The 26171-nt window shown below is 36.0% G+C and overlaps 2 protein-coding genes across 6 annotated transcripts; one reads left to right on the top strand and one right to left on the bottom strand.

The window, feature by feature from the left end:
* Window positions 1–8047: 8047 nt before the first annotated feature.
* LOC120092167 (polyadenylate-binding protein-interacting protein 4-like) lies at window positions 8048–16250 on the top strand. Its single transcript, XM_039050397.1, has 13 exons — window positions 8048–8418; window positions 8818–8939; window positions 9047–9198; window positions 10037–10187; window positions 10469–10503; window positions 11146–11221; window positions 11323–11353; window positions 11838–11992; window positions 13801–14058; window positions 14799–14897; window positions 15046–15096; window positions 15423–15510; window positions 15692–16250. The coding sequence occupies exons 1-13, from the start codon at window positions 8247–8249 to the stop codon at window positions 15862–15864; spliced, it is 1563 nt and encodes a 520-aa protein (XP_038906325.1). The 5' UTR covers window positions 8048–8246; the 3' UTR covers window positions 15865–16250.
* A 1481-nt stretch (window positions 16251–17731) lies between these two features.
* Window positions 17732–25775, bottom strand: LOC120091567. Of its 5 annotated transcripts, XM_039049660.1 has the most exons (5): window positions 25557–25772; window positions 23505–23571; window positions 23274–23319; window positions 18230–19462; window positions 17732–18095 (listed from the first exon to the last, which is right to left on the bottom strand). In XM_039049660.1, exons 4-5 carry the CDS (start codon window positions 19403–19405, stop codon window positions 17958–17960), a joined length of 1314 nt encoding a protein of 437 aa, XP_038905588.1. In that variant the 5' UTR covers window positions 19406–19462; window positions 23274–23319; window positions 23505–23571; window positions 25557–25772; the 3' UTR covers window positions 17732–17957. The 5 variants fall into 5 exon arrangements, with proteins under 5 accessions (XP_038905588.1, XP_038905591.1, XP_038905587.1 ...); XM_039049663.1 differs by lacking the exon at window positions 23505–23571 and having other exon boundaries at window positions 17732–18086; window positions 25557–25775; XM_039049659.1 differs by lacking the exon at window positions 23505–23571 and having other exon boundaries at window positions 25557–25771.
* Between the last annotated feature and the right edge of the window lie 396 nt (window positions 25776–26171).

Genomic DNA, 26171 nt, shown 5'->3' with positions numbered 1-26171 from the left:
CCTGATTGGACACCTCGGCCTGACCATTCGTCTGCGGATGGTATGCGGTGGCCACCTGTCTCTTATACACATCTAGATGTGTATAAGAGACAGCCATATAGTCGACGGCTAATAAAATATAATTTTTACCATTCGAGGGAGGGAATGGTCCCATGAAGTCAATACCCCATACGTCGAACAACTCAAGCTCCAAGATGATGTTCATCGGCATTGCATGTTTCCATGAAATGTTATCTGTGCGTTGGTACCGATCACACTTCATTACATAGTCAGCTGCATCCTTAAACAATGTTGGCCAAAAGAATCCACTCTGTAAAACCTTAGTTGCGGTGCGCCGTCCTCCAAAGTGCCCACCATATGATGAGTCATGGCATTGCGATAATATGCATTGTTGAGCAACATTTGGTACGCATAGTCGCTGAATCTTGTCTGTCTCTCTTTTGTACAGATTCGGCTCATCCTAGAAATATGATATGCATTCGTGTTTAAGCCTCCTCTTCTAGTGGTCAGTATATTCCTCCGGAAATTGCTCGCAAACCATATAGTTGACTATGTCAGCATACCATGGCAATTCTTCAATATGGAACAACTGCTCATCTGGGAACACCACACTCACCTCTTGACTCGTTGAGGTCAACCTTAGGGTTTTCCAATCTAGACAAGTGATCCGCAACTTGGTTTTCCGTCCCCTTTCGATCAATTATTTCTATGTCAAATTCTTAGAGGAGGAGAACCCATCTGATCAACCTCGGCTTCGCATCCTTCTTTGTCATTAAATACTTTATCGCCGAATGATCAGTATGGATGAGTACCTTTGTTCCCAGCAGATATGCTCTAAATTTTTCCAACACAAAAATTACCGTAAGTAGCTCTTTCTCTGTGGTGATATAATTGATCTGAGCAGGATTTAACGTCTTACTCGCATATACGATGAGATGTAAGATTGTTTTTCTCTTCTGTGCCAAAGATGCTCCCATCACATACCCGATTGCATCGTACATTAATTCAAAAGGAAGTGTCCAATCTGATGCAATTAACACGGGTGCGGTAGTCAGTGCATTCTTCAAAATCCTCAATGCGTTGAGGTAATTGTTGTCAAAATCAAAATTTCTGTCAGCCTTCATCAACACACTCAGTGGTCGTGCTATTTTGGAGAAGTCTTTGACAAAACGTCTATAAAATCCGGCATGCCCCAAGAAACTTCGTACAACTTTTACACTTGTTGGAGGTGAAATTTTTTCAATTGCTTCTATTTTTGCTTTATCCACTTCCAACCCATCCCGAGAAACCTTGTGCCCCAACATGATGCCCTCCTTTACCATAAAATGACATTTTTTCCAATTATGAACGAGATTCGTCTCTTTGCATCTTTTCAGTATCTTTTCCAGGTTGGCCAGACAGACTTCATAGGTGTGCTCATAGATAGAGAAATCGTCCATAAATATTTCGACGGAGTCCTCAAGAAATTCTGAAAAGATGGCCATCATACACCTTTGGAATGTGCTTGGCACATTGTAGAGGTCGAACGACATGCGGCGAAAAACAAAGGTCCTATATGGGCAGGTGAATGTGGTCTTGTCCTGGTCTTCTGGAGCAATCATAATTTGGTTATACTCGACATAGCCATCCAGAAAGCAATAAAAGTCATTTACGACTAGACGATCTAGCATCTGGTCAATGAACGATAGAAGGAAATTATCTTTCTTTGTGGCTGCATTCAGCTTGCGGTAGTCCATGCAAATATGCCACCCAGTGACGGTCTTTTACGGTATCAGCTCATTATTTTTGTTCGGGACTACTGTCATGCCACCCTTTTTTGGCACACACTACACGGGGCTGACCCACGTGCTATCTGCTATTGGATAAATAATGCCCACATCTAACCATTTAATGATCTCCTTTTTAATGACCTCTTTCATTGCAGGGTCGAGTCTGTACTGATATTCGATCGTTGCTTTGTGGTCTTCTTCGAGACAAATTCGATGCATACAGTAGGTTGGGCTAATTCCTCGAATGTCGGCGAGCGTCCAGCCAATTGCTCACCATGTTTCCTCAGAATGCTTGTCAATGCATTCTCTTGGTCTTTGTTAAGTTTAGAGGAAATAATTACTGGCAGCTTCTTGTTCTGCCCCAAAAATGCGTACTTTAAGTGATTCGGCAGGGTCTTCAATTCCAGTATTGGTGGTTCTGTAAGGATAGATGCGTTGTTTTTCTTTCTTCTTTTTTTATTGGCTCCTCTTCTTGGGTTGCGATCATCTCAACTTCCTTGTTTTTTTTTATGATCGTATTACATGCAATAATGGATGCGCTTGCATCCTCTTCATTCTCTTCGTCAAGCTTTTCTTCTTTAATCAAATTCTGGTCGTCGTCAGAGTCATGCAGGTCTTCTTCGTCAGGAAACTTCATGGCACGGATTATGTTGAACTTGAGCTTCTGTTCATTTATGCTTAAAGTGATCTCCCCTTTATGCATATCAATCTAGGCACGACCTGTTGATAAAAATGGTCGCCCCAAGATGATGGGCACATCTTTGTCGGCTTCATAATCTAAGATGATAAAGTCGGCTGGTAGGATAAATTTGTCAATGGTGATCAACACGTTCTTCACCTTCCCATCTGGATGCCCCAGAGATCTATCTACAAGTTGGAGAGTCACAGTCGTGGGCGTAAGTTTCCCCACATTCAGCTGCTTAAAGATCGACAGAGACATCAAGTTGATGCTGGCTCCAAGGTCATACAATGCCTGCCCGATGTACAGTCCTCCTATGGAGTAAGGTATAGTAAAGCTCCCAGGATCGCTCATCTTCGGTGGAATTATTGGTTTCGAACTTTGTGTTAAAGCCACCGTGGCAAACTTACCAGTACCCTTCTTCTTGGTTACCATTTCCTTCAGAAACTTCGCGTATGCAAGCATCTCCTCAATCGCTTCATTAAATGGAATATTAATATGTAATTGTTTTAACATAGACAGAAAGTGTTGGTACTGTACCTCTTCATTCTTTTTCTTTCTGAGTCTTTGCGGGAAAGGTGGTAACTGCACTCTCACGGTCCACTTCTCTGTTGGCTTTGAGGTGGACGCAACTTCTGGCTCTATTGCTTCTTTTTCTTCTTCTTCTTCTCGAGTCACCACAATTTCAAGTTCCAAACGCAATGGGAGCAGTGCGGCTAAGCTCCTTCTTTTCTCCCTCCACAGTTTTTCCACTTCGCAATGTCACAGCTTGACATTGCTCTTTACCTAATCCCTTTGGATTGCGTGGTAGTTCTGTTGAACTTGGTAGAGCTCCTTGCGGTCTGTTATTTAGCTCATTTGCAATCTGGCCCATCTGTAATTCTAGATTGCGGATGGACATAGCCTGATTTTGAAGCACAGTTTCGTTTTTCTCTATATACTGCTTTAATAGGCTTTCTGAGGAGGAGGATTGCGGCGATTGTGAGCTATTGGCTTGATTGCTTGTCTGACCGTTATTTCGCTGGAAGAATCCAGGTGGCCTTTCTTTCTACGCCACGTATTGGAAATTCTACTGCTAATTCTTTCATGCAAAATTGTGGTGGTTTCTCCACCCGGGGTTGTAGGTATTAAAAAATGGATTATTTTTCACAAAGTAAATAGACTGTGGATTCTGTGAGCATTCTTCCATTGCATGCCCATCACCGCAAGTCGCACACTTTGTGGTGTTTTGACTAATTGCATTGACTTGTCCATTTTGAGGTGTTGGATTGTTGATCGCAATTCCCTGAATTAAGTTCCTCATTGCGGTCATTTGATTTTGTAGTGAAGTAATAGCACAATTACTTGTGTCGTTATCCTTGATTCCCAGTCTTTGATCACTCTCCCTCCACTCCTCGTGGTTTTTAGAGATGTGATCCAAGATGTTCTTAGCCTCGTCATACGTTTTGTCAAGCAGACCACCAGCGGCTGCTGCATTGGCAACGGTTTGTGAAATGGGATTTAAACCATGATAAAAGATTTCCATCTGAAGGCAGTCTGGAAATCCGTTGTATGGACAGTCCCGGACCAACCTCTTAAACCTCGCCCAAGCATCGCTGAGTGATTCGTCCATGTCTTGTTCAAAATTGGTGATTAGTTTCCTTCGTCTAGCATTCTCAGTCGGTGGAAAGTATTTCTTCATGAACTTCTTTATGACCTGTTCCCATGAAGTGATTTCTCCCAGCTCGAAGGAATACGCCCATTTTCTTGCCTGATCACACAGAGAAAATGGAAACAAAGTTAGTTGAACTTCTTCGACAAAGATGTTTGGGAACACAAAAGTATTGCAGATTTCTGTAAAGCTACGGAGGTGGGCGTGCAGGTCCTTGCCACGCCGTCCTCTGAATTGTCCTGCAGTCTGGATCATCTGCAACATCACCGGCTTCATTTCGAATCGGCTTCCGTCGAGGGCAGGCCTCTAGATTCTTGGAGAGAAATCATAGAGGTTTGGCGATGTATAGTCCCTAATGGGCCTATTACAATCGTTAGCCTGAAGGATTGGATTCACCATGACGTTATTTTCGTTTGGTGCTCTGTTTCCAGGCTGCTCCACCATATCTTCTTTGTCTAACTGTTATTGTTAGCAGTCTCTTAATCTTCATCTGAACGTCCTCTTAATCTCTGGGTCGTAATTTGCTAGAGATTGAGAGTCTACAAAGAAATAAAAAAAAATTACTGTTAGCACACTATTTTGTCGAAGTCCCCGACAACGACGCCAAAAACTTGATGCGTTATTTTATGATGTGGAATTATGGATGAAATGTGATGATGAAAATGCATTGAGTACTCAAGTTTTCTCAGTGGCATCCAAGTGTAAACTCCACTAAGTTTCCTAGTAAGTCCAGGGTCGAACTCAGGGACTTGGGAAAATAGGTTGCAACGGTAATTTTTCAGAAGACTTTGCGGTAACCGGTAACTCAAATAGTTGTTGGTTTTGTTTGTTGCAGTAATGAAAATAAATAAATGCGACAGAGTTCGAAAAGAGTTGATAAAACAAAAGATACGATGAGTATGCGGTAAATGGGTTGAGAAGGTTTCGGCTAACACTTCCTAGGATGTGTTCATGCAATGCAATCATGCAACACACATACAATAGTAAACCATCTCTCGATGCGAATGCTACGGCTTTTAATGCTAGAACGCATGCGATATATGCAATAAGTCTATAGGACCTACACATAAGCTTTATTCTTATTTATGCGATGACAAAATGACACACACAAAAATAAAGCGACCACATAATATCATTCCTATCTCTAGGATGCATGCGATGCAGGTTGGCAAACAGAGTTTATCTCTAAGTCCCTATCTATTGTTTATGCAGTTCAAATCCTGTTCTCTCGAGTCTAGATTCTAACCTAGCTCTCTCAAGTCTTAGGTTCTTTCTTTAGACTCTCTCTCGAGTAGCTCTAAAGGGATGTTTGGCACAACATAAAACAAGATAATTGCAAGCAATGAAAATCCTAGGGCATGTTAGCTTAGTTCTTCTCAACCCATTCGAAAAGTTTAGCTAATCATGCGTGCTAAGAGAGTGAACATATGTAGAATAAGAACTTTCATTGTATAAATATAAAGATGGAGTACAAAATAACAATGCAAGAAGAGAATAAAGAGTCTGGTAGCAATCTCTTGCTTCCTAGACTTTTACACTGTTTTCTACTATTGTTCAAAAGATAATCTTGCTCTCGCGAGAGTCGGCCCGCTCTCTGCTTTCTACGCCTCCGGGTTCTCTCTCGAGTTACCCTGAGCGATCTTCCAACGTCTCTACCCTTCCCTTGCTCCACCTTAAGAATAAAAGAAAACTATGAACACGGCTAAAGTTCTTAAATCGGTGAACAGGTGAACTTGTTAACCCTTTTTCTGAAGGATGCCTTTAGTATTTATAGAGCTTCAGGGTGAAGGTTGGCTTCTCTCTTATGATTGCACAGATGGGATGGCTTTAATTCCTCGACTGATGCGCCAAATATTTGTCACCGAAAAGCTGAATGTACTCGTTATCGTTAGCGGCTGTCAACTTAATTCGGATTCGACCATCATCAGCTTTCTGTCCCATCGTGATTAATGATGCCTTTCACCCAGATGCGTCCACCAAGTTGTGTCGGCTCTATGCGGCAATCCTTCTTGAGCAGATGTTTGCGAACACAAATCACCACAAAACCTTGCGGTAATGTTGCGCTCATCTGTTGATTTCTTGTGATTGCTCTTTTCGCCTTGTGTCAATGCATACTCTGCATAAAAATACAAAAAAACAAATGTTTCTATGCAATGAACGCATGCGATCACAATATTATAAGCTTAATGCTTTTGGACGCAATCTAACATATTTTATCAATGCAAACCTTCATTGTTTAATAACTTAGCACTGTAATAACGTGCATTTCTGCCCATTATCAATCAATAGCTTTTTTTTAGAAAATCTACCTCCTGCAATATCGAGCGATGACAAAAAGCCGTCTCGCGCAGAAGCGAAGCCGAGGGGAAGGGTCAATGTAATTGAACTTGCCCTAAGAAATAAGCGAATGATAAAACTAGTTGCTGTTATGACTAGTGCGAGTTGCTCGTCTCTTTGGTTAGTCCCGCGAAGTAGAGAAGTAGGGAGCAGGTCAGATGGATAAAGCATGGGCAACTCAGCTTGCTTTGTTCATCTTTTAATGATACACTTGCAATTGATGTTAGACACACATATACGTGTCTTATGCAATTCTCTTAATTAATTTGTTAGCCATTGTACTTTCCCTAAAATTAAGTTGTCTATTAGATTTTTTAAGCTTTTGGTTTAAGATATACTTTGGTTGGATTAGATTGAGGGTATTTTTTTAGATCAATAAAAAAATCGAGTTGGTTGGATTGGCAAACCAAATGACCAAATAAAGTCCCCAACCCAACCCTTAAAATTCAAGTTGAGTTGAGTTGGGTTGTCGGGTTATAACTTATTTTTTTTTAATTTTAAATATGTAAATTTATCTATGACACATGACTAATAACTAAAATCTCATAAAATTCAAATGTTAAAAGCCAAACAATTTTAAAACAAAAATATTAATAATTCATAAATTCATTAACTCATAGTAGTCAAATATATGTATATATATATATAATATATTATAATTCGTGTTGGGTTGAGTCAACTTAAATTTTTATTTAGCCAATCTGAGACCCAATCAAACCCACAAAAAAAAAAAATCATTCCAATCGAACCAAAGAACAAAACTAACCCAATTCACCCTTATAGTTTAGGTTGGGTAGGGTTAGCAATGGGGCTGGGATGCATTCCCGGTCTCTGTACCCGTGGGATTTATAATCCTATCCCCACCCCATTCCCCGTTTTAGAGAGTCAGGGTTGGGGTTGGGGAATCCCTGTTCGGGATCGGGTCCCTATGAGGAAAAATTTCCCGTTTATATTTTTACTTTTAATTATTTATTTATTTAAAATCAATTAAATTTTTGTATTTATATTCAAATCCTATTCAATATAACAAAGTAGTATTATTATTATTTTAGTTATTCAAATTAATAATTAAAAATATTTATATTTAATAAAAGTTTAACATAATTATATTATGAAATAAATTAAAAAAATTAAAAAAGGGCTTAAATAATAAATTAGCTAATGCTATATATATATATATATTAATTTTATTATTATTAAAAAATATTAAAAAAAATATTCAGAGCAGGGTTGGGGATGGGGCGGGGATACTGTCCCCGTCCCCGGCCAGAGACCCATTTTTTTATCTTCGATTTGATCCTATCTCAGGTCAAATCGGGGATTTGGGGCAGGGACCCGATCCCGTAGGAATTTTTGCCAACCCTAAGGTTGGATAGTATAAATTGTTCGAGTTGTCAGGTTTTTTTGAACATCCGTATATTGATTTTGTATCATATTAAATATAGAATCAAAAGTCTAAAAATTTAATAGATATACTTTAAAATTAAAAAAAATAAAAAATAAAAAATTTAGGGAGATATTCGATGTAAAATTGAATATAATTTAATAACAATACAGAAAAAAGAAGTTACACGGGAAGAAACGAGGGATAGGCGTGCAAAAAGGGAAAATACAAATTAGGTTCTAAAAAAACGAAGGACAGTGAAGCACGGTTAAGCATTTACGCAAGGCAATACGCATAGCACGTAACGCAAAGAACCCAACCTTTCGTCTTCCCATTTCTTCTTCTTCTTCATTAGATCTCGTTTCTCGTTTCTGCAACTCCATCTTTTTGTTTCTGATCCATCTCTCTCTCTCACAAAACTGGCATATGGGTTGCCGAAACCGTGAGTTTTCAGAAGATGAGACTTCCTCTTCCACGCTCAGCGAGGCCCTGCTCTTCGCCACCATGTGCCTCATTGGACTGCCCGTTGAGGTTCACATCAAAGATGGCTCTGTCTATTCCGGCATCTTCCACACTGCCTGTGTCGAGAATGAATATGGTTCGTTTCTCTCACTCTTCATCCATTCAATTTCCCTCCAATCTATAATTTGCTTGAATTGTTCTGTTTAATGTTCGTTCTTATCTGAATTTGTGTCTTGGTTGTGCATTTGGTGGTCCGGTGCGTATATGATTTGGATCGTAAATTTGACCTGGGTCATGAATGGAAGAAAAAATTGGCATCTATTTTTTTTTTTTTTTATTATTATTATTATTATTTTCTTTCATCACATTATCTCGGACAACCCGACATACCTATCTCGTCGATTGAATTTATAGATTTTCACGTTTTATCTTCCAATGTTTTTTTTTATGGAATCGGCATGATTCCCCTATTTCTTCTTTTTTTCTTTGCATCGAGAAACGGTGATACTTATGAGATCAATCTGTGCATCAACAGGCGTTGTTTTGAAGAAAGCAAGGATGACAAAAAAGGGTAAAAGGAATGTGAATGTGGACGATGGCGTTGTAATTGATACTCTTATTGTTCTTTCAGGCGATCTTGTCCAAGTTGTTGCGACGGTATGTAGTTAAGGCCACTATTATCATGCTTCATGTAGTTTTATGTTATTTAATTTAATTTAGTTTAATTTAAATCTAGGTCATATTGGGTTATTTCAAATGTACAGGAGGTTATACTTCCGGCTGGTAGTTTTTCCAAAAGTTTGGCTGGTTGTGATAACGAAGCCAAGGCCATTGATCCTACTTTGTTGCATCCAGCTATAGCAGCTAAGACATGTACGGAGTCATTTAAGGAGGCGAGTCAGATTAATCAAACAAGGTATGCTCCCATTGTGACTTTCTATAACTTATGGATAGATGGCAATCTGGTCTAAATTTTGGAGTTTTATTTTCTTTTGTATGTGGCATATGAAGTGATGTTATTGGTAATAAGTGTTGCTCATGAAGGAAGATTGTTGTTTTTGAACTCAAGGACACAGTTGTACAACCTATAGAATAGATCTTGTTCAAGTAAGGTCGTGAAGCAAGATTATTGTTAGAAACTTGGAAGTTTTTTTCAGTGGTACTCTTGGTACCAATGTAGCCTTATTGATAACGTGAAAGCAAATTGAGAAGAACATAGTAACTTACCAAGAAAAAGATATTGTAATTTATGTTAAGGAATATAGACAATTTGGCCTCTTATTTAAAATTAGTACTGAGGGATTTGTCCTGAAAGAAATGGCTGTCTGTGTTTGAGAGGTATATGTTGTCTTCAAATGACCATTTTTTCATCTTGATTTTACTTGGAAAGAATATTGAGTTCTCTCCTACTTGGTTTTACATATAAGCCAGATAGATTCTTGCAATACTAAATCAGTTACATGTAAGTAGGTTCAGGAAAGTATCATTTATTGGCATGTTGTCGAGCACTGCCCATCACATATGATGCTATAATATCTTGCTTTAATAAATCCATATTTTAAGATGGGAGAAGGTCTTGCCAACTTTGGTTATGGCATTATAACCTTGGTCACAAGTCCGAGGTTTGAATCCCCATCTCACTTATTGTTGAAATAAAAAGATAGAGGGAGGTTTTTCAATTACATTCTATTGTGATTTCTATTGTTGTTTAAATGAACCGTGATTACCAACACAGATTTTAATTATAAAAACAGTGACCTGGTCCAAGATCAAAATGGGTTTGCTCATGGTTCACTGCCTACTGCAACTGGGAAGCTTAGTGATGTTAGACAACTTTCGCGAGATAGCACTGATAACAACCAGGGAGATGGACATCAGAGAAGGGAAAGGATAAATTGCAAAAAGGTAATACCATGCTTGCATAGGCCATAGGGAATGATGGCCCTATTAAAATGGTTTAGGGTATTTAAGAATATTTCAGGATGGCTCATGTATTAATTGAGATAATCTCCTGAAAGATGCCTACAATCAGTACTTGATAAGTAGTATTCACTTACGAAGCCTACACTCTTAACTATTTGTATAAATAATTTTGTTCTCTAAGTTTATGCATTTTAAGTCTTTGTTTTGAAGTTTATCATTTTCCTATTCATAATTGCTCCACCTTCCCCCCAACCTCCTTGCAGCTTGAAGATGTCTCTGATGCCGCAATCAATTGGAGGTATGAAATAACTTCTCCTAGATATATTTCTTTCTATATGGTTGTACAGCATAGAATTGAGGCTCATCTCATCCCATGATGAGGCTATCAAGAGTAGATGTGGTTCATAAACTATCATCAGTTCTTTTATTGTTGTTTTTGTTGTTATAACTTTTGGTAACGAATAAGTTCATGCCAAAAAGGGTACGTGCTGTGTGGCAAATGATTCTCTTTACTTTTTTTGAGATTGATGTATCTGTTGGTTCAGTTTTATTTTGTTACTAATTACTATCATCAATTTTTTCGTTGTTGACATTATTAGTATTATTATTATTTTTGGTAAGAAGCAATTAAATACAAAAAGAAAACATGCTGTTGTGTTGCACACGCTCTACTTTATTTGAGATTGATGTATCTGTTGGTTCAGTTTTATTTTGTAACTAATTACTATCATCAATTTTTTCGTTGTTGACATTATTATTATCATTATTATTTTTGGTAAGAAGCAATTACATACCAAAAAGAAAACATGCTGTTGTGTGGCACACACTCTACTTTATTTGAGATTAAGATATCTGTTGGTTTAGTTTTATTTTGTAACCAGTTACTCTTATCTCAGTGAAGTGCTCCTTATCTTATGGTTTATGTTAAATTATTTGACAGACAGGACCCAGATAACCAATTGAAAAAGGAGCAAGATGATCATGGTCAGGAACTTGAATTGCATAAAGTAGTCAATGTATGTCAATTAAGCTTATTCAGGACCTTGGTTTTCTTGAGAATTAGATGTTATTCATTGCGTGGACTAAATTTAAGACTTAACTACTTTTGTTTCTATAGGTTGATCGAGTTCATTCCTCTCTATCGAGTGGTGAGTTCTAAATACTGTTAGTGGTATCTGGCTCAACTAATTTGGTTACAAAGCTTGTATGAAAGGGTTTTCTTAATATAGAAACTAAATACACTCGAAGATGGTTTTTTATTTGAAATGTTGATTTTGCAAATAGCATTACATAGTTGTAGTTTCGGCTACTACTTACCTATGATTTTTAACACTCAATTATTTTTAACACTCAATTATTTTTTTGACATAGAATGTTGTGGGATTAGGTGGTTGTCTCTTGAAATTAGCTAATTAGTGTAGCCCGCTATGAATTATGATTTTGCTATATAGTTTTCAAACCCCCTCCAGAGTGGATATTTCTTTGTAATCTTTATCATACTTGGCCCACTTGAATTGTAAATATTTCAGCCTGATAAAGTAAATTCTGAGAAGGAAAAAAAAAATGTAATAACAACATCAAAAAAATTTCTTAGGGTATCTAATTATTCTGTTCTCGCTCTTGTTAAATTAGAGAAACCATGCACTGAAAGACCCATCTCAGCCACCACTACTACGAATGCATTTTCAGTTGGTGTCTCAACTTCTTCACGTTCGTCTGTGGATAGTAGCATGGACTCTTGTCATAGTTCTATGCCGTTAACTACTGACATCGCTCCATCTCATAAGGTACATATTGTTAACATTTTATCACTATTACTTCTATAATTAAAAGATAGGATGTTAATGAGACATTTTTGGATACTCTTGAGCATTTTTTATTTAGTTGATGTGAAAATATACCTTCATCCATTTTACTTGGTTCAACTTCAATATTTATATTATAGATCATATGCCAGGGGTGGTTAAAAATTGATGAAGTTATATTTCTACGTTTAAAGACTTTCTTTCTTAGCCGGAATTCCCTCAAATTAGTACAATTTCCCTAAAGTTAAAAGAACTTATATTTTAGCCTTTAAAAAATTTATTTAATCTCTCTTTTCTGTGTAAGAAACAAAGTTTTATTGGATAGATGAAATGCAAGCCAAGAGCTTACTAAAGTTAAAAGGAGTTACAAAAACACTCGAGAAGCCATAGTTGTGAAATTTGTTATAGAAAGCACCCCTAATAGAAAAAACAAAAATGGTTGGTTGTACAAAATACCCTTGAATTTTGGGGTAGGTTTCAATTATGACTTTAAGTTTTGAAAGGTTTTATTTTGCTTTTGAACTTTGAGATTTGTTCCAAAAAATTACATTTGAACTTTGAAATTGCTCCAAAAACTATTTTTCCTTTAAAGTAAATGATAGAAATTGGCATGGTAGTTGATGGGTAAAATTAGAAGGTGTACTTGATATTATTTACAACTATGTAGAAGATTAAGATTTTTTTTTTTTTGCCATTTATGTAATCTCAAAAGATATTGCTGAGATCATTTACATAATCAATTTTTATATATCACCTGCTACGTTAAGATGTTGCAAATTATGTCATGTATGAGGATTTCAAATATTTTACACATTAGCTGTTGGGTCAGTTTTCTTATGATTTTAGTGGGAAAAAAACTCTCCAAAGGTATTTTTGAAACAAAATTTTCATACTTCAAGGGTAAAAATGAAACTTTTCAAAGTGCTATGCTTCAAAGTTCAGGGGTATTTTGTATAATCTATAACAAGACCAAAACCATGCAATTTTGAACTTCTTTTCTTCACCTAGGAAGATTCTCCTATTCTTGTCTAAAGAAACTTTCCTATGGAATGGGTCTTATGCCGTTGAGCTTCAAAAATTTGGCCACACAAAAGATTTCAGCTAGTTTCTTATAATCCCTCTAAGGCTAGTCAATGATAGGATCAATTAAAAAGTTTGAGAAATTTCCTCCTCAATTTCTTACTTAAAGGTAATAATGAGATCTATTATATGTGGGGTAGGTTGTAGGCATTTTATGCACGGTTTATTACCTGTGGCAAGAACCTTCATACATGTATGTTGTCATGCTTCTTTTCAATGTTTCCTTATTTCATTCAAATCCTGTTCAAAGTTGCAACTTAGAATCTATCTGTATAATGTCCAATTTTTGGGTCATGCGTTTGCTAAGTAGTTGAATTTATACAAAGGACTGTTTGGTTTATGACGTTGTGTTTTTTTGTTGGACTATAGTATCTTCTCTCCTAAAAGAGTCTTAATAAACTTGTTATTTATTTAAAAGGGGTACACCCATTTTTATGCATCCCCTTCTTATCACTCACACTAAAAAAAAAATTAAAATATTCCAAAAAAAAGAGAAGAATTTGCCACATGGAAAATTATAATTGAACAATTTGGTGGGATGCACAAAGATAGCTGCTGTCTGAGATGCACCTAAGTATTTTTCAATTTAAAAACTGTATGAATGCTAAGTTGGGGAGGATCACAGATTGATAACTTTGGTAAGGTCGCAAAGATATAATCAATATCTTCGATAACTAATGAACTAATTCTTCTATTTTATACTTCTGCAGGAATTCAAGCTCAATCCCAGAGCCAAACTCTTCTCTCCATCCGTTTCAAATAGCATGTCAGCAACTCCTGCGGCTCCAATGGCTGCAAATGTGGCTTATATTCCAAACAACTCACCAGTACTACCTGTGCCTGTTGCTCAACCAGAGGTGGAGTTCAGTCCTTTTGTACCTCGTTCACCTGTGCCTGCCGCCAAATTTGTTCCATATGGAAACTCAATAGCTGGGTTTGGTGGCAGCGTTGCTCAATTTTCCCAACCTGTACGTATATTTTGGGCAGATTTCTCTTCTTCAATTTTTCTAATCAAACTATCTCTTAAGCCTTATGGGGACCTAAATAAGCTCTTCTAATAGTTGTTTCTCCATTTCACAACTGAACGAAAGCTAAAGTTTAAACTCTGAATATTTAATTCCAGCATTTCAGCGGTACGTCTAGGTCTTTCTCTTGTTGAAGTAGGTACTTTTAAGTCTTATTTATCAGTTCTTAAAAAATGTACTGTATCTTGGGTAACAAAGATTTAATGATAGGTGAGTATTGAAATCTGAAATTTGTTCTTGGCTAATCCCTCCAGGATTTTGTCAAGATGTTTGTTGGTACATGAAATGGAATTAATTGTTCGTAAGAAAGAATATCTGTTTGAAGTGTAACCCATAGGAAAAAGGAGTTGTGTACAGGGTTTTCCTTGAATGTTTCAATTGGCATTGTGATGTCAATTTGACTAAGATTATGTGATGAGGATACAGGAGGCCTTGTAAATAATTTTTGGTCAACCATTGTATTGAAACTTTATACTGCCCTCTATGAAGACAAGACACAAGTAATTGTCACATGTTGTAAACTAGCGATTTAGTTTATTAATTGTACAATAATTTCAGTAGGGTCCTCTTTACTGGTAAGTGGTAATAGCATTATGAAAACTTAGGGCAACCGGTAGTAATAAACTTCATTCCTGCCAATTGGCTGACCCTGGTATTCTATCTTATTTTTATGTTTCCTACAGATGGTGGGACATGTGGGAACCAGGACGCAGCCACTTAGATATGTTGGTCAGTATCCTCTCCAGGCTGGCCCAACGTTTGGGCCCCCAAATTCTCCAGCAGTAAGTGGGAAAAGGATTATATTTTCCCTTTCAATTTTGTTTCTTTCAGGTTGCAATTATAGTTGGCAGACTAAAATGTACTTTAATCATTCATGACCAGCTGGTAATATATGTGTTGCTAACCTCTGCACCTCTCCTATTGTTACAGGTTATGGTTGGTCGTTTTGGGCAACTTGTTTATATGCAGCCACTCTCTCATGTAAGCATTTAACAACTCACTTGTTTAAAGTATAAACCATCCTTCCACAAATTCTTTTGCTTCCTCCAATTATTTTACCTTGTAGAATTGATCTTTACTTGAGTTTGACTTTTGTGAGTTGTGAAGGATGTATATTCTATTTTGGCTATTATGTTTGAAGTTCTTTGGGTTTTCCTCAAGGTCAATTCATCGTTTAATATGTTTTCATGGCGTTGCATCTCCCTTTGGCTCAGTTTCCTGCGACCTTTTGGTCTGCTACCCTTTTATTTGTTTATTTTTATTTCCCCTCTATCCGATCTGCCTGTTTACCTTGTCTCATATTTCAGGACTTGGCTCACGGTACGACAGTCGTCTCACCAGTACCACCTTGCCCTTTGTTGACAGCACAGCCTGCCCAATATCCAAAACATCAAGGTGAAATTCTTTTTCCTGGCTAATGATGAGTTTTTCCTTTGCATTGCTCAACTTTTATCATAAGCTTTGGTTTCTATGATGCTGTTTTTATCGGAAGTGAGAAGGCAATTACAATATTGGTTTCAAATGTGATAATATTGTACTACTAGATCCAAATTATATATCGATTCCAATTTTGCAGGAACTGCAGCAACACAAGCATTGCAGTTTTGTGTTCCTCCACCATTTATGGCCGGTGGCCACCAACCGCTCGCCACAGTACCAAACCACATCCCAATTTTGCAGCCCTCCTTCCCGCTCAATCGCCCAATGCAAGTGCCAGGAACTAATGCATTCTTCAACACCAAGTTCTAATGAATTGTGTCTTCTGTTAATTCTCCATTAGTCAACCACAAGCTTTTAGCAAAATTTTGGTCCTCTGAAAATTATTTTCCTAATTTGTTATAATTATTAGCAATTTATCTTTTTATTGGAGGGAGAGGTATTGTTTCCATTCAAATCAAGACATTTTACCTTTGATTGGTGGATGGGGTTTGTTGAACTTTGTATAGGTTGAATTAAATTTGGTTTAGGATCAGCATTATTTCTTGTGAGGGAACTGAGTCATTGCATTCATGAATTGGTTTCAAATTACAGAAAAGGTGTGGAAAAAAAGAAAGCCATCAAAATCAAAAGAATATCCTACCTTTTTCTATCTTAAATAAATGTGATCCCTTGCTGATTACAATCTTCACTGATCATTACAATCTTCATTGATCATTTGTAATCCCTTATAAATCAACATCAGCAAGTTGCCTACATTATGAATATTATATTAAATTCAAGCCTTAGTGCCATAAAACGTTGCTTAAATTCGAATGGTAATATTTTTTAAAATTAAATAACATTAAGGTTATTTTTATTAAATTGTAATGAAAATTGGTATAATTAGAATGAAATTTCATTGAAGGATGAATTGTAATAGCATTGACAAACATAATTGAATTGCTTTTTATTTCTGTTATATTTTACTGATATTGTTATCATCATTATCGCTTGATCATCTTAATGGTAATGGTAAAGATAAAGAACAATAAATGTGGTAAATTCACAATCTTCACTGTGACAATATTTGTAATGGTAACAATAGAGGTAATAGTAAAGGTAATAGATCCTATGTAATTTTCAATCACAATGAGATCGAACATTTTTAATTCTTCAATTAGATTATACGATTTGATTACAAATTTTAAAGCGGATCCTACATCTCATTAAGATTACGGACATGTAAATAACAATAAAAATAATAAACTAAAACTCACTTTTTACATTACCATTACAACTAGTGTAAACATGGTTTAGATGTATTGAATAATTCTTTTCTTTGTTTGAGCTGCTTTTTCCAAAAAGCTCATGGATAGTCCGAGAGCCATTATTGGCTGGCTTAAAAGTTCACAATTGCAACCAATGAAATTGCTCCATCAATATTCCAAACCTTTATTCTCCTTTTAACTTCGACTAAACAAGGATTTTAGTTTATGTATACTTGCTGATTACGTTTTGCTTGTCAGTTGACAGAAAATCTAACTCCCTTGTAAACAGTTCTGAACCCTGAACATAAGGCCCCAAATATACAAACATTGCTTAAATAAAAGGAAAAAAGAGTATGTTCAGATGTTGAAAACTAGTTTGTTAAAAGATTAATAACTATTTTTTTAAATCTAAAGTTTAAGAATTTAAAAAATGCTGGAGTTTTGATACGAATCTGCACAAGAGTTCTGAACTTCTGATTATTAAGTAAAAATTTTAACTTTGAATTTACTAAATAAAATTACAAATAAAAGAGAGTAATAAATGAAGTTATGGGCTGAATGATGACCTGATACTCACAGCCTAAGAAATAGGTTTAAAATACTACTTTGGTCTTTGAGTTCTATTTACAATTGTCCAAATTTTCAAAATCTTAAATTTAGTCCCATAAAATTAATTTTTATAGAAATTGATTGGTTAAATAACCAGAAAAGACCGTGAATATATTTAAATTTATAAACAGAATGCTAGTAAAGATTATTTTCTTACAAAGAAAGAAATCAACAATAAAGAGATTATTTCTAAGATTAATTGAAACTAAAATTAGATCAAAGGGCAAAAATAATGGTATTTAACCTAAAAAGTGCTATTTGATTCATATGATGGTCAAGTTAGGCATAAAGCTTAAAATTTTCATAAAATTCAATCCAACTGCCTGACGAAACCTTATATAACTTAAGGCTCTTAGCTACTTTACTATCACAAAAGTGAAATGGTCCATATCCAAATATCCAACTAGAAAAATATAATAGCTTTCTAGAGAATCATCCAACTACACTAAGTTAGGATTAGACGTGAGGTAGCATACAGAAAACAGCTACACCATATGATACCTTCTATACCGAAAATGACGAAAACATTACAGCGATACATGCTACTCAGATTTGCTTTTGGTTACCAGCTTCTTCATCCCCAATCTCTATTTTCGATTCAGGTCCATCTGACTTCAGCATCAAACCCGGGTTCTGCACTTCAGCCCATGGTTCTGGAGCTTGCATCATGTTTTCCTGCAAAACCTTGTCAAAGTATATGTAACTTCATTAGTGCAGCCAGTAGCATCAAGCAAGATAGTTCTTCCCATACAGAAAAAGTATTTAGTAACCTAACCAATACTTGAAGATCGATACGTTCTAGTTGAAGTCTCGTGTACCTGTAACAACTCAGTCATTTTGCCAGTTCTAGACTCATCATCCAGAGCTTTGGGAATAGGCTCTGAACTTTCATGAAGGGGCTGCACTGCTTTTAGGGGTTCAATCATCAAAGCTCCATCCGCTATGTTAGCTTCAACCTCTGAGCTATCTTCGCATTCTTTAGCTGATATTGTAACAGCTGGTTTGTTATCCTCAGTCTGTGTGTCAACTGTCAGAGAGGGGGCTTGAATTCTCTTGATCACTTCAGTCACAAGACTCTCGAAAGGCGTGCTAGGCAATGCCATTGATTTACCTCCTGAATCATGCACTTCCACTACTAAAGATTGGTTTTGATAACTATTTTCTACCGGAACATCATCCAGTAAGACTTGCTGGCTAGTTTGGGGTTGGAAAGGAAAGCTTTCAATCCCAACTGTCACACTGGTGGGAGCTGATTCGTTTGATGTAAAAGTACCTACAAGAACCTCTTTGCCTTTTGAGGATTCAATATCAGCAGTTTGAATTGTAATTGTTTCGGTGGGAACTGAGGGTCCATTAGTTAACTTAGCAGGTTGTAGCACAACAGGAACCACATTACCTCTTGAGCTTCCTGAAGGGGTAATTTGGGCGAGTATAGATGATATAGAATTGTCTTTCAAAGCATCCCGGTTAGAATGTGGAGGTGTATATTTAAACCCCAGTTTGATACCTGATGATTCATGGGATGGGATTTCTCCATTTTTGGATCGAGGGTTATCTCCAGGAGCTTGATTCCCTGTAGCTAGAGGAATCACATTTCTTCTGATCATCTGTACATCTGGGGCCACATCGTTCTCTGCCGAAACAGGGACATAATGGCCGGGTTTAAAGACAACACCCCTCAAAGTGATTCCAGAATTGCCAGCCCTAACACACAGAAGATATCCAGCTTCAAATACTGCCTCAATGACACCAGACACAACTTGTCCCAGCATCCCATCAGTTACACTTTGAATTTGAATTGTTGGATGTGATTGGCTTCCATTTGCTCCAGAACCAGGAGAAATAGGAATAGCCTCCAAATGTCTTTTACCTCTATTCTTAAGAATATTTTCATCATAATTTAACTTCGGATATTTTCTGGGACGACCTCGTTTTCGCTTCAAGGGAACATCGACTAAATTATCAACGCTGATTCCTTGGTCAGTCTGACTCATCCTCTTTAGTCCTAGTAAATTGTTGCTTGTTCAGAAGCACTGATTAATTCCCTCCCCCTGCAGCAAAAAGAACATATTTCAACTTTCAAGCCTACAGAGGAAACGGATCTCTAATACCTTTATTTTTTTTATATATATAGGAAAAAGAGATTAACATATATTTATATTCAAATCAAAATATGTACAAAATGGAGATGAGCCATCCTCACTTGGTTAAGGGGATTACTAAAAGGCATAAGTTTGCACAAAACCATAATTACAAAAATACTTGTTAAGAGAACCATAACGAAGAGTCTCTAAACTGTATACAAAAGGTCAGGTTTAAGCCAAATATCACACAAATTCAAGTAAAATTTTAATAATAAAAAAAATTAATGGTATCTAACATACGTAGCCGATTCAGAAAAGTGATCCAAAATGCACGGCAAACAGTATTACCTTTTCAGAATTTAACACCAGTGTGCCTAAATCTACCATTAGGTACCCACCTCCCATATATAAATATAAAACGGTGAAATACTATATCTTCATCTCTTGCTTACTTTTTGTTTAAAAGACATAATTTTTGTTAGAACGTGCATATCTCTTGCTCAGTTCTTTTATAATTATCGACTAAATCCGATTTCTTTCAGTAATCGAAGGATTGTGGTAACGATCTGATTGACTAATGATAATAGGCTACAATTTGAACAAATAAAAAAGACAGAAACAACAATTAGATCAAAGATGTAACATAAAGATCAAGAAATTTTTTTTTGAGTACAACAATTGTGGGGTGGGGGATTGAACCTCTTGGACTGGAGCACATGCCAATTACACTGAACCAAGCTCACTTTGGCACATGGAGATCAGGAAATTGGGAAACCAATAAAGTTAGGAATCAAGGATGAGAAGGGTAGCTACTTCAAACAAACTCCAAGTGCTGAAGATCTGGCCAAGGATCAAGCTACAGGTTCTAGACGCAAATCCAACCAAGATACTCTTGTTCCCAGGAGGAACTACAGTGGAAATGGAGGTATGAAGGAAATGATAGGAGCTGTGAAATGAATTGTTTTGTTCATTTCTTGGAGATGGAAGGAAAGATTCAACACCTGTCAAAACCAAACTTCAAATTATAGTCTACGTCTTATTGCAAAGGTTTTGTCGTACGACTCGTAACTTTACAGCTTTCCAGTTTTATGACTCTAGGGCTAACTTAATTAGGGAGGGAGTATTTAGGCCTATTTGCTTGGGCCATGATGTGGCTTAATACTTTTTATGAAGAACCAAACTTTCATTGAGTCGCAATGAAAATATACAATGACATAAAAAATAAATCCCACAAAAAGGGAGGCAAACTATAAAAAGGAGCTCCAATTATGCAATCTAAGATCTAAAGGATAATTACAAAAAGGCTTCACCATGAAGTTTATGAGAAACATAGAACCTTATAAAGGATCACAAAACCCTTTTGAGCTCTTTAAAGATTTAATTATTCCTCTCACCCTAAAGGCTCCACAATCACACACACCTCGACTTGCCACAAAAAACTCCTCTCCTCATGGAAGGGTGGATGAATAAGGAGCTCATTCATCATAGATCTACAACCTCTAAACTTGGCAAACCGAACACGTAAGTCACAAATCCACAGAATGTGGTCTAGACCCGTTGCCACACTCCTACAATGAATACAACACAATGGAGGGCACCTTCTTCAAAATCCAATCCAAGGTGTTAACTCTTCTGTGAAGAACCTGCCACACAGAGGAACTTTACTTTCTTGAAAATTTACAGCTTTCATGGTGAGGTAAAGACAATAACACCAAAGGGAGATGATGTAACTTTAATTAGTGCTTCTCATGTTAAGCTTCCAATTCTTTTTGCTAAATCCTTGTCGCCACATAGGGGGTTAAGTGCCAATATATTGTTGTTTAAAAGCCTTATTTCTTAGTTGATGCAATTTAAGTTTAAATGCTTACTGAATTTGTGCAATGCTCTTCTACTTTTCTTAAGAAAACCCCCGGTCTTTCATCCCTCTTGTGACTCTTGTTCTTGAGTTGGTAGAACATTCAACTAAGTTTCGATTGATCAAACTGCTTGGGAAGTATTCAAACCTAGAATATGAAGCTAGATTTCCAGTATTCATTGTAACCCAGTATTTGAATTTTATAACCCAGTATTCATTGTTTTATCAATGTTCAAAGCACACTAAAGCAGAATAGTCCTCTAGAGTTTAAACAGAAGGTGCAAAGACAAGTGAGGGCTTTTTTCTTGAGGTGCATAAGAAAACTGTAATTATTGAAAAATACAGTTTTAAGCTATAAAGCACAGACACTCCTAAAATGGCCAAGTGTTGGTGTCGGACATGTGTTGGACACTGACATGCCCCAACACGTATCCTACATGCCAGCTGGTGTATCCATTATTTTATTGTTAATTGTTTATTTCCGACACTGAAGGACACCTCATGGACGGAGCTGCAATTTTTTAAAAAAGAACAATTAAAACCCATTCTCGGCATTTTAAGCCCAAGTCCAGTCCAAGTTTTTTAAATCTTTAAACTTCTGACACACTTACTTACTCACTTGCTGAAAAGTCTCCCATGCCCACCCACCCACAATTCTTCCTCCATCAGACGCCCAATGACATGAAGACCCTCCAACCGTCCACTGCCGGCAACTTTGGTTTCTTTCCCACCCATTTCTGTTTCTTTTTTTGTTTTTATTTTTTTCCCATTTCTGTTTCTCATACCTTCTGTTTTGTCCTCCCTTTTTCCATTTCTGTTCTGTTTTTCTTCTGTTTTCATCTTCTTTTTTCTCCATTTCTGTTTTTTCTTCTTTTTGGTAAATTTTTCTTTTCCTTTTTTTTTTTGGTCACACAATAGTTACATTTCCACAATATGCACAACATATATTTATTTTTGTTAAAAATAAATAAATAAATAATGTGTCATGTCCTACTTTTTTGGAAATTGACGGGTTACCGTGTCGGTGTCGTGTCAGGTGTCAGTGTCTACGTTTCTTAGGTTTTAATAATAATAAAAAAAATATTTATTTTAAAAAATAGTAAAATAGTAAAAAAAAAAAAAAAAAAATTGTGTTTAACAGAAGTACTCTTACAGTAAAAGAACATATATTAAATTCACATTCTGATCTTTGAAGGTTTTAATAAATTATTTTAAGAATAAAGTAGATACTTCCCATATGAATCGACAATTAACTGTAATTAAAAAATGTGATAAATTAGGAAAAAAATAACGTACAATACACATGAATGATGAAATATATTCTAGTACCGGACAAAATAAACTAAACTAAAATAAATTAAATATGAAATATAAGTATGAACTGCAAGGAATTGCACATATCTGTCATATGATTTCTCACTGGAATAAATGAAGCATATTTAATTATAGCTTGAGGGGATTTTTATTTTTTTAAACATAATTCATTGAAGTTATTTTGTGAAGGTAAGTGACTCAAAAACAAACCATACTAATGAAAAAAGTTGATAGAAAACCCTGCCTAAGAACCACTGCAATCGGGAAGAACTTTCCTAGAACAAGCCAGCCAAACTTGTTCACAGTCTACATATCTTTGCAAGCCATTCAACACCGTTTTTAAGATTCTACAGGAGGCTATTAACAGGATTTAGTCCTTCATCTACTAATTCATGACACAATACCATCCCGTACTTACAATTTGCAAAATAGAACCATTATCAAACTGACCATTGACTATCCACATAAAAAGTACAACTAACCAAATTAGGAAATAATCAAATATTGATTCAATTGTTATAGAATTTCAATAAAAAAATTTAAAGGTAGCAATTTCCAAATAAAATATTATATGAGAACATGTAGAAGAGAACAGAATATATAGTTCACCTCCTGTTCCATTCATGGAAACCACTGGTCATGAGATACCATCAACCTAAAACAAAAGTCAAAATGGAAAAGAAAGTCAAAAGAAAAAAAAGTACTTAAAACAGCCCCAATGTCAGTAGAGTTGTAAAAAGCCCAAAAATTCCTATCACTCATCATAAAATTATTAGGCCAAGGGCTCCCAACTATCTTTAAGTTTTCTATTCCACTAAGCACACAGAAGCGGTACCTAACCTTAGCAATATGAAACCATTCTGTCTTCAAAAAAAAATAATAACATGAACCATCCAATCCAAGAATCCTAAAAATTCCAATAACATGGTTAATCGACAGTCAACACAAAACCACTAAATAAACAAGATAACATCAAGAAGAAAGGAAGAGCTAGGGAAAGAGAGAAAAAGGAAAAGCCTATCCTTTTAGCCGTTGCGACAATTAAATGAATAAAATATATACTATGAATCACCAATCAGAACATATCTCAATTGATTAAGACATTATATCCTTGACCAAAAGATTAGGTTTGAAACCCCATTTTCTTGCACTCAAATTCTTTACTAGGAATCATCAGTTTGATTTGAACAAACGAAGAGGACATGACTTGGGAACTTCTCTCTCTCTTTTTACCCTCAGACGAGAGGCTGAGTGAGGCAGTTTTGGTGGGTTGGGGTTGCAGAGGTAAGCAAGGACAATGACATGGCTGTTGTGGGACCTTTAGGATAATGCCACATAAATGTAATGCTACATTGCCACATGTAAGTTCTTTCTTAACAAGAAACAAACTTTTTCTTTTTTTATTGAAGTGAGAGTAATGCTCAACAGTTAAAAACTCCCTTGATCATGGCTGAAGTTAGATAGGAAATAATGCTGGTTAATTAATGCAATGGTTTAATTTGTTTCACTTTTAATATTTTCTTTGGTTAGAATATAGCTCTTGCTCTTCAAGGTTTACTTCCTTTTTAAATTGGATCTCTAAAATCAGTCCCTCAGATTTTAGTAAGATTATTAAGACTTTCCTTGGTAGAACAGAACATTTTCTCCCTTATAATTTGGCTGAAGAATTTCACGATAAGACATTCAAAACATTTTCTCCACTCCCAATCAATTACTGGGTTTTGAAGAGTGATGGTAACCTTTGGGATTTTCACATTTGTACCAACATTGGGGCTGTTTTGCTTTCTTTACTATCTTTTCTGATTTGGATTTTGTTTCAGGTTGATGATATCTTTTGTAAGTACTTTTTATTTACATTTGTCTATTATGCACTTCACAAGAAAGAAAGAAAAGAAAACCTTGTTTTCCATTTTTTGTGCCTAATGCTTAAACCAAGGAGGCTATTGCACTTTAGGGTGCCTCACACTTCAAAAAACATAGTTCATCTCTTCTCTCTCTCCATCCCCCAACCACCCCCCCACATATAGTTTTCTCTTCACTAATGTGTCCATTTATTCATTTCCTTAGGTATTAAATGTTTATTTAAATTACCAAACAGTGAAAAAAACAGTCAATCAAAATGATGTGTGTCAAGCAATTCTCCCAAACAGGTTTTCTCATAAATATGTCTACCAAGTTTGGCCTACGATTTTCCTTAATCGTCTTAGCCGTCGCACACAACTCAATTGACCTAGAAAATAGTCAAAAGTGAATTTATCTAAAACCGTAAAAGCGTAATTCTTCTTCTATCCCATCTTCCTAGGACTCCTAAGAAATTTTAAATCCTTTCACAGAAAAAAAAAAAAAAGAAAACAAAAGTTTAATTTGTATAAAGAGCACAAAAAAAATGGTTAAATTCGAACATCATAAATTGGAAAAAAATAAGATTGCAGCCAAGATTTATGGAACTCCTGTTCGCCAATGGAGAACCCCACAAGAACTACTCGTAACAAACTCGCGATCGCCATCCTCAAACATAGCTCAGAATTTGAAAAACTTTTTTCTTTTTTTGAATCCCAATGAGAAAACCCACTGCATGCAACATAATCAAAATCCTGCCCGAACAAATTTACCCAGCAGAATTAACAAGAAGAAAAAAAAAACCCCTTGAACTGGAAGTGAAGAAAATCCCCAAATTAAACCAACTAACAGCATCTCGAAGGCCATATTCTGGCAACCACAAAAACCGTAAAAAGAAATGTATAAAATAAACTAAAAATAGCTAGAAATCGAAAACCCCTCCACAGGAATCGTCGAAATCACCTCCAAAATATGCACATTTCTAAAAAAAAATCAATAAAACCTAGAGTAATCGAAAACAACATAAAGAACACTAATATAAATCGAACATACCTGGGTTTGGAGTATTGCAGACCAAATTGAGAAGAGAAACAAGTTAAATATATGTTAAAGAAAAAAACTGGGACAGGGATTAATGGTGAGAGGAAGCAAGGGTAAGCTAGGGCATAAAAAATAATGTTGATGAGAGAAAAATAGAGAGTTGGAGATTTTCCATTGAGACGGGGAAGAGAGGACTGAGATTGAGGTGGAAATGGAAGTTTCGAAATTTTGAGGGTTAAAATATAGTTTTCCTTGGAGGTGACATCACAAAAAAGGCCTAACTTCTTTTTCTTTTTCTTTTTGTCCTTTTTCTTTTTCTTTTTTCTTTTTCCCTTATCAATCTCCCAACCTCTCCAATAAATGTTTTTTTTTTTTGTTTTTTTTGTAAAGGAAGAAAATCTTAACTTAACTAAATAAAAGTAGGGACAAAGAGTTTGGGTTAATGATAAAAATGGCATAATTTTGAAAGGGTCAAAATGCCATCTAACATAAAAAAAAAATAACCTTTTGGATTCCACCATGTAAATTGAAGAGTTGAGTTTTTTACCATTGTAAATTGGTGGGTATAGGTATAATTGTAAGCATTACTATTCTTTTTTAAAAAGAAATTCAAAGGGAAAAAAATCA

This window comes from Benincasa hispida, chromosome 11, assembly GCF_009727055.1.
Source record: "Benincasa hispida cultivar B227 chromosome 11, ASM972705v1, whole genome shotgun sequence".
Lineage (NCBI taxonomy): Eukaryota > Viridiplantae > Streptophyta > Magnoliopsida > Cucurbitales > Cucurbitaceae > Benincasa > Benincasa hispida.
The sequence above is the reverse complement of the archived record's forward strand: the minus strand, read 5'-3'. Positions and strand labels throughout refer to the sequence as shown.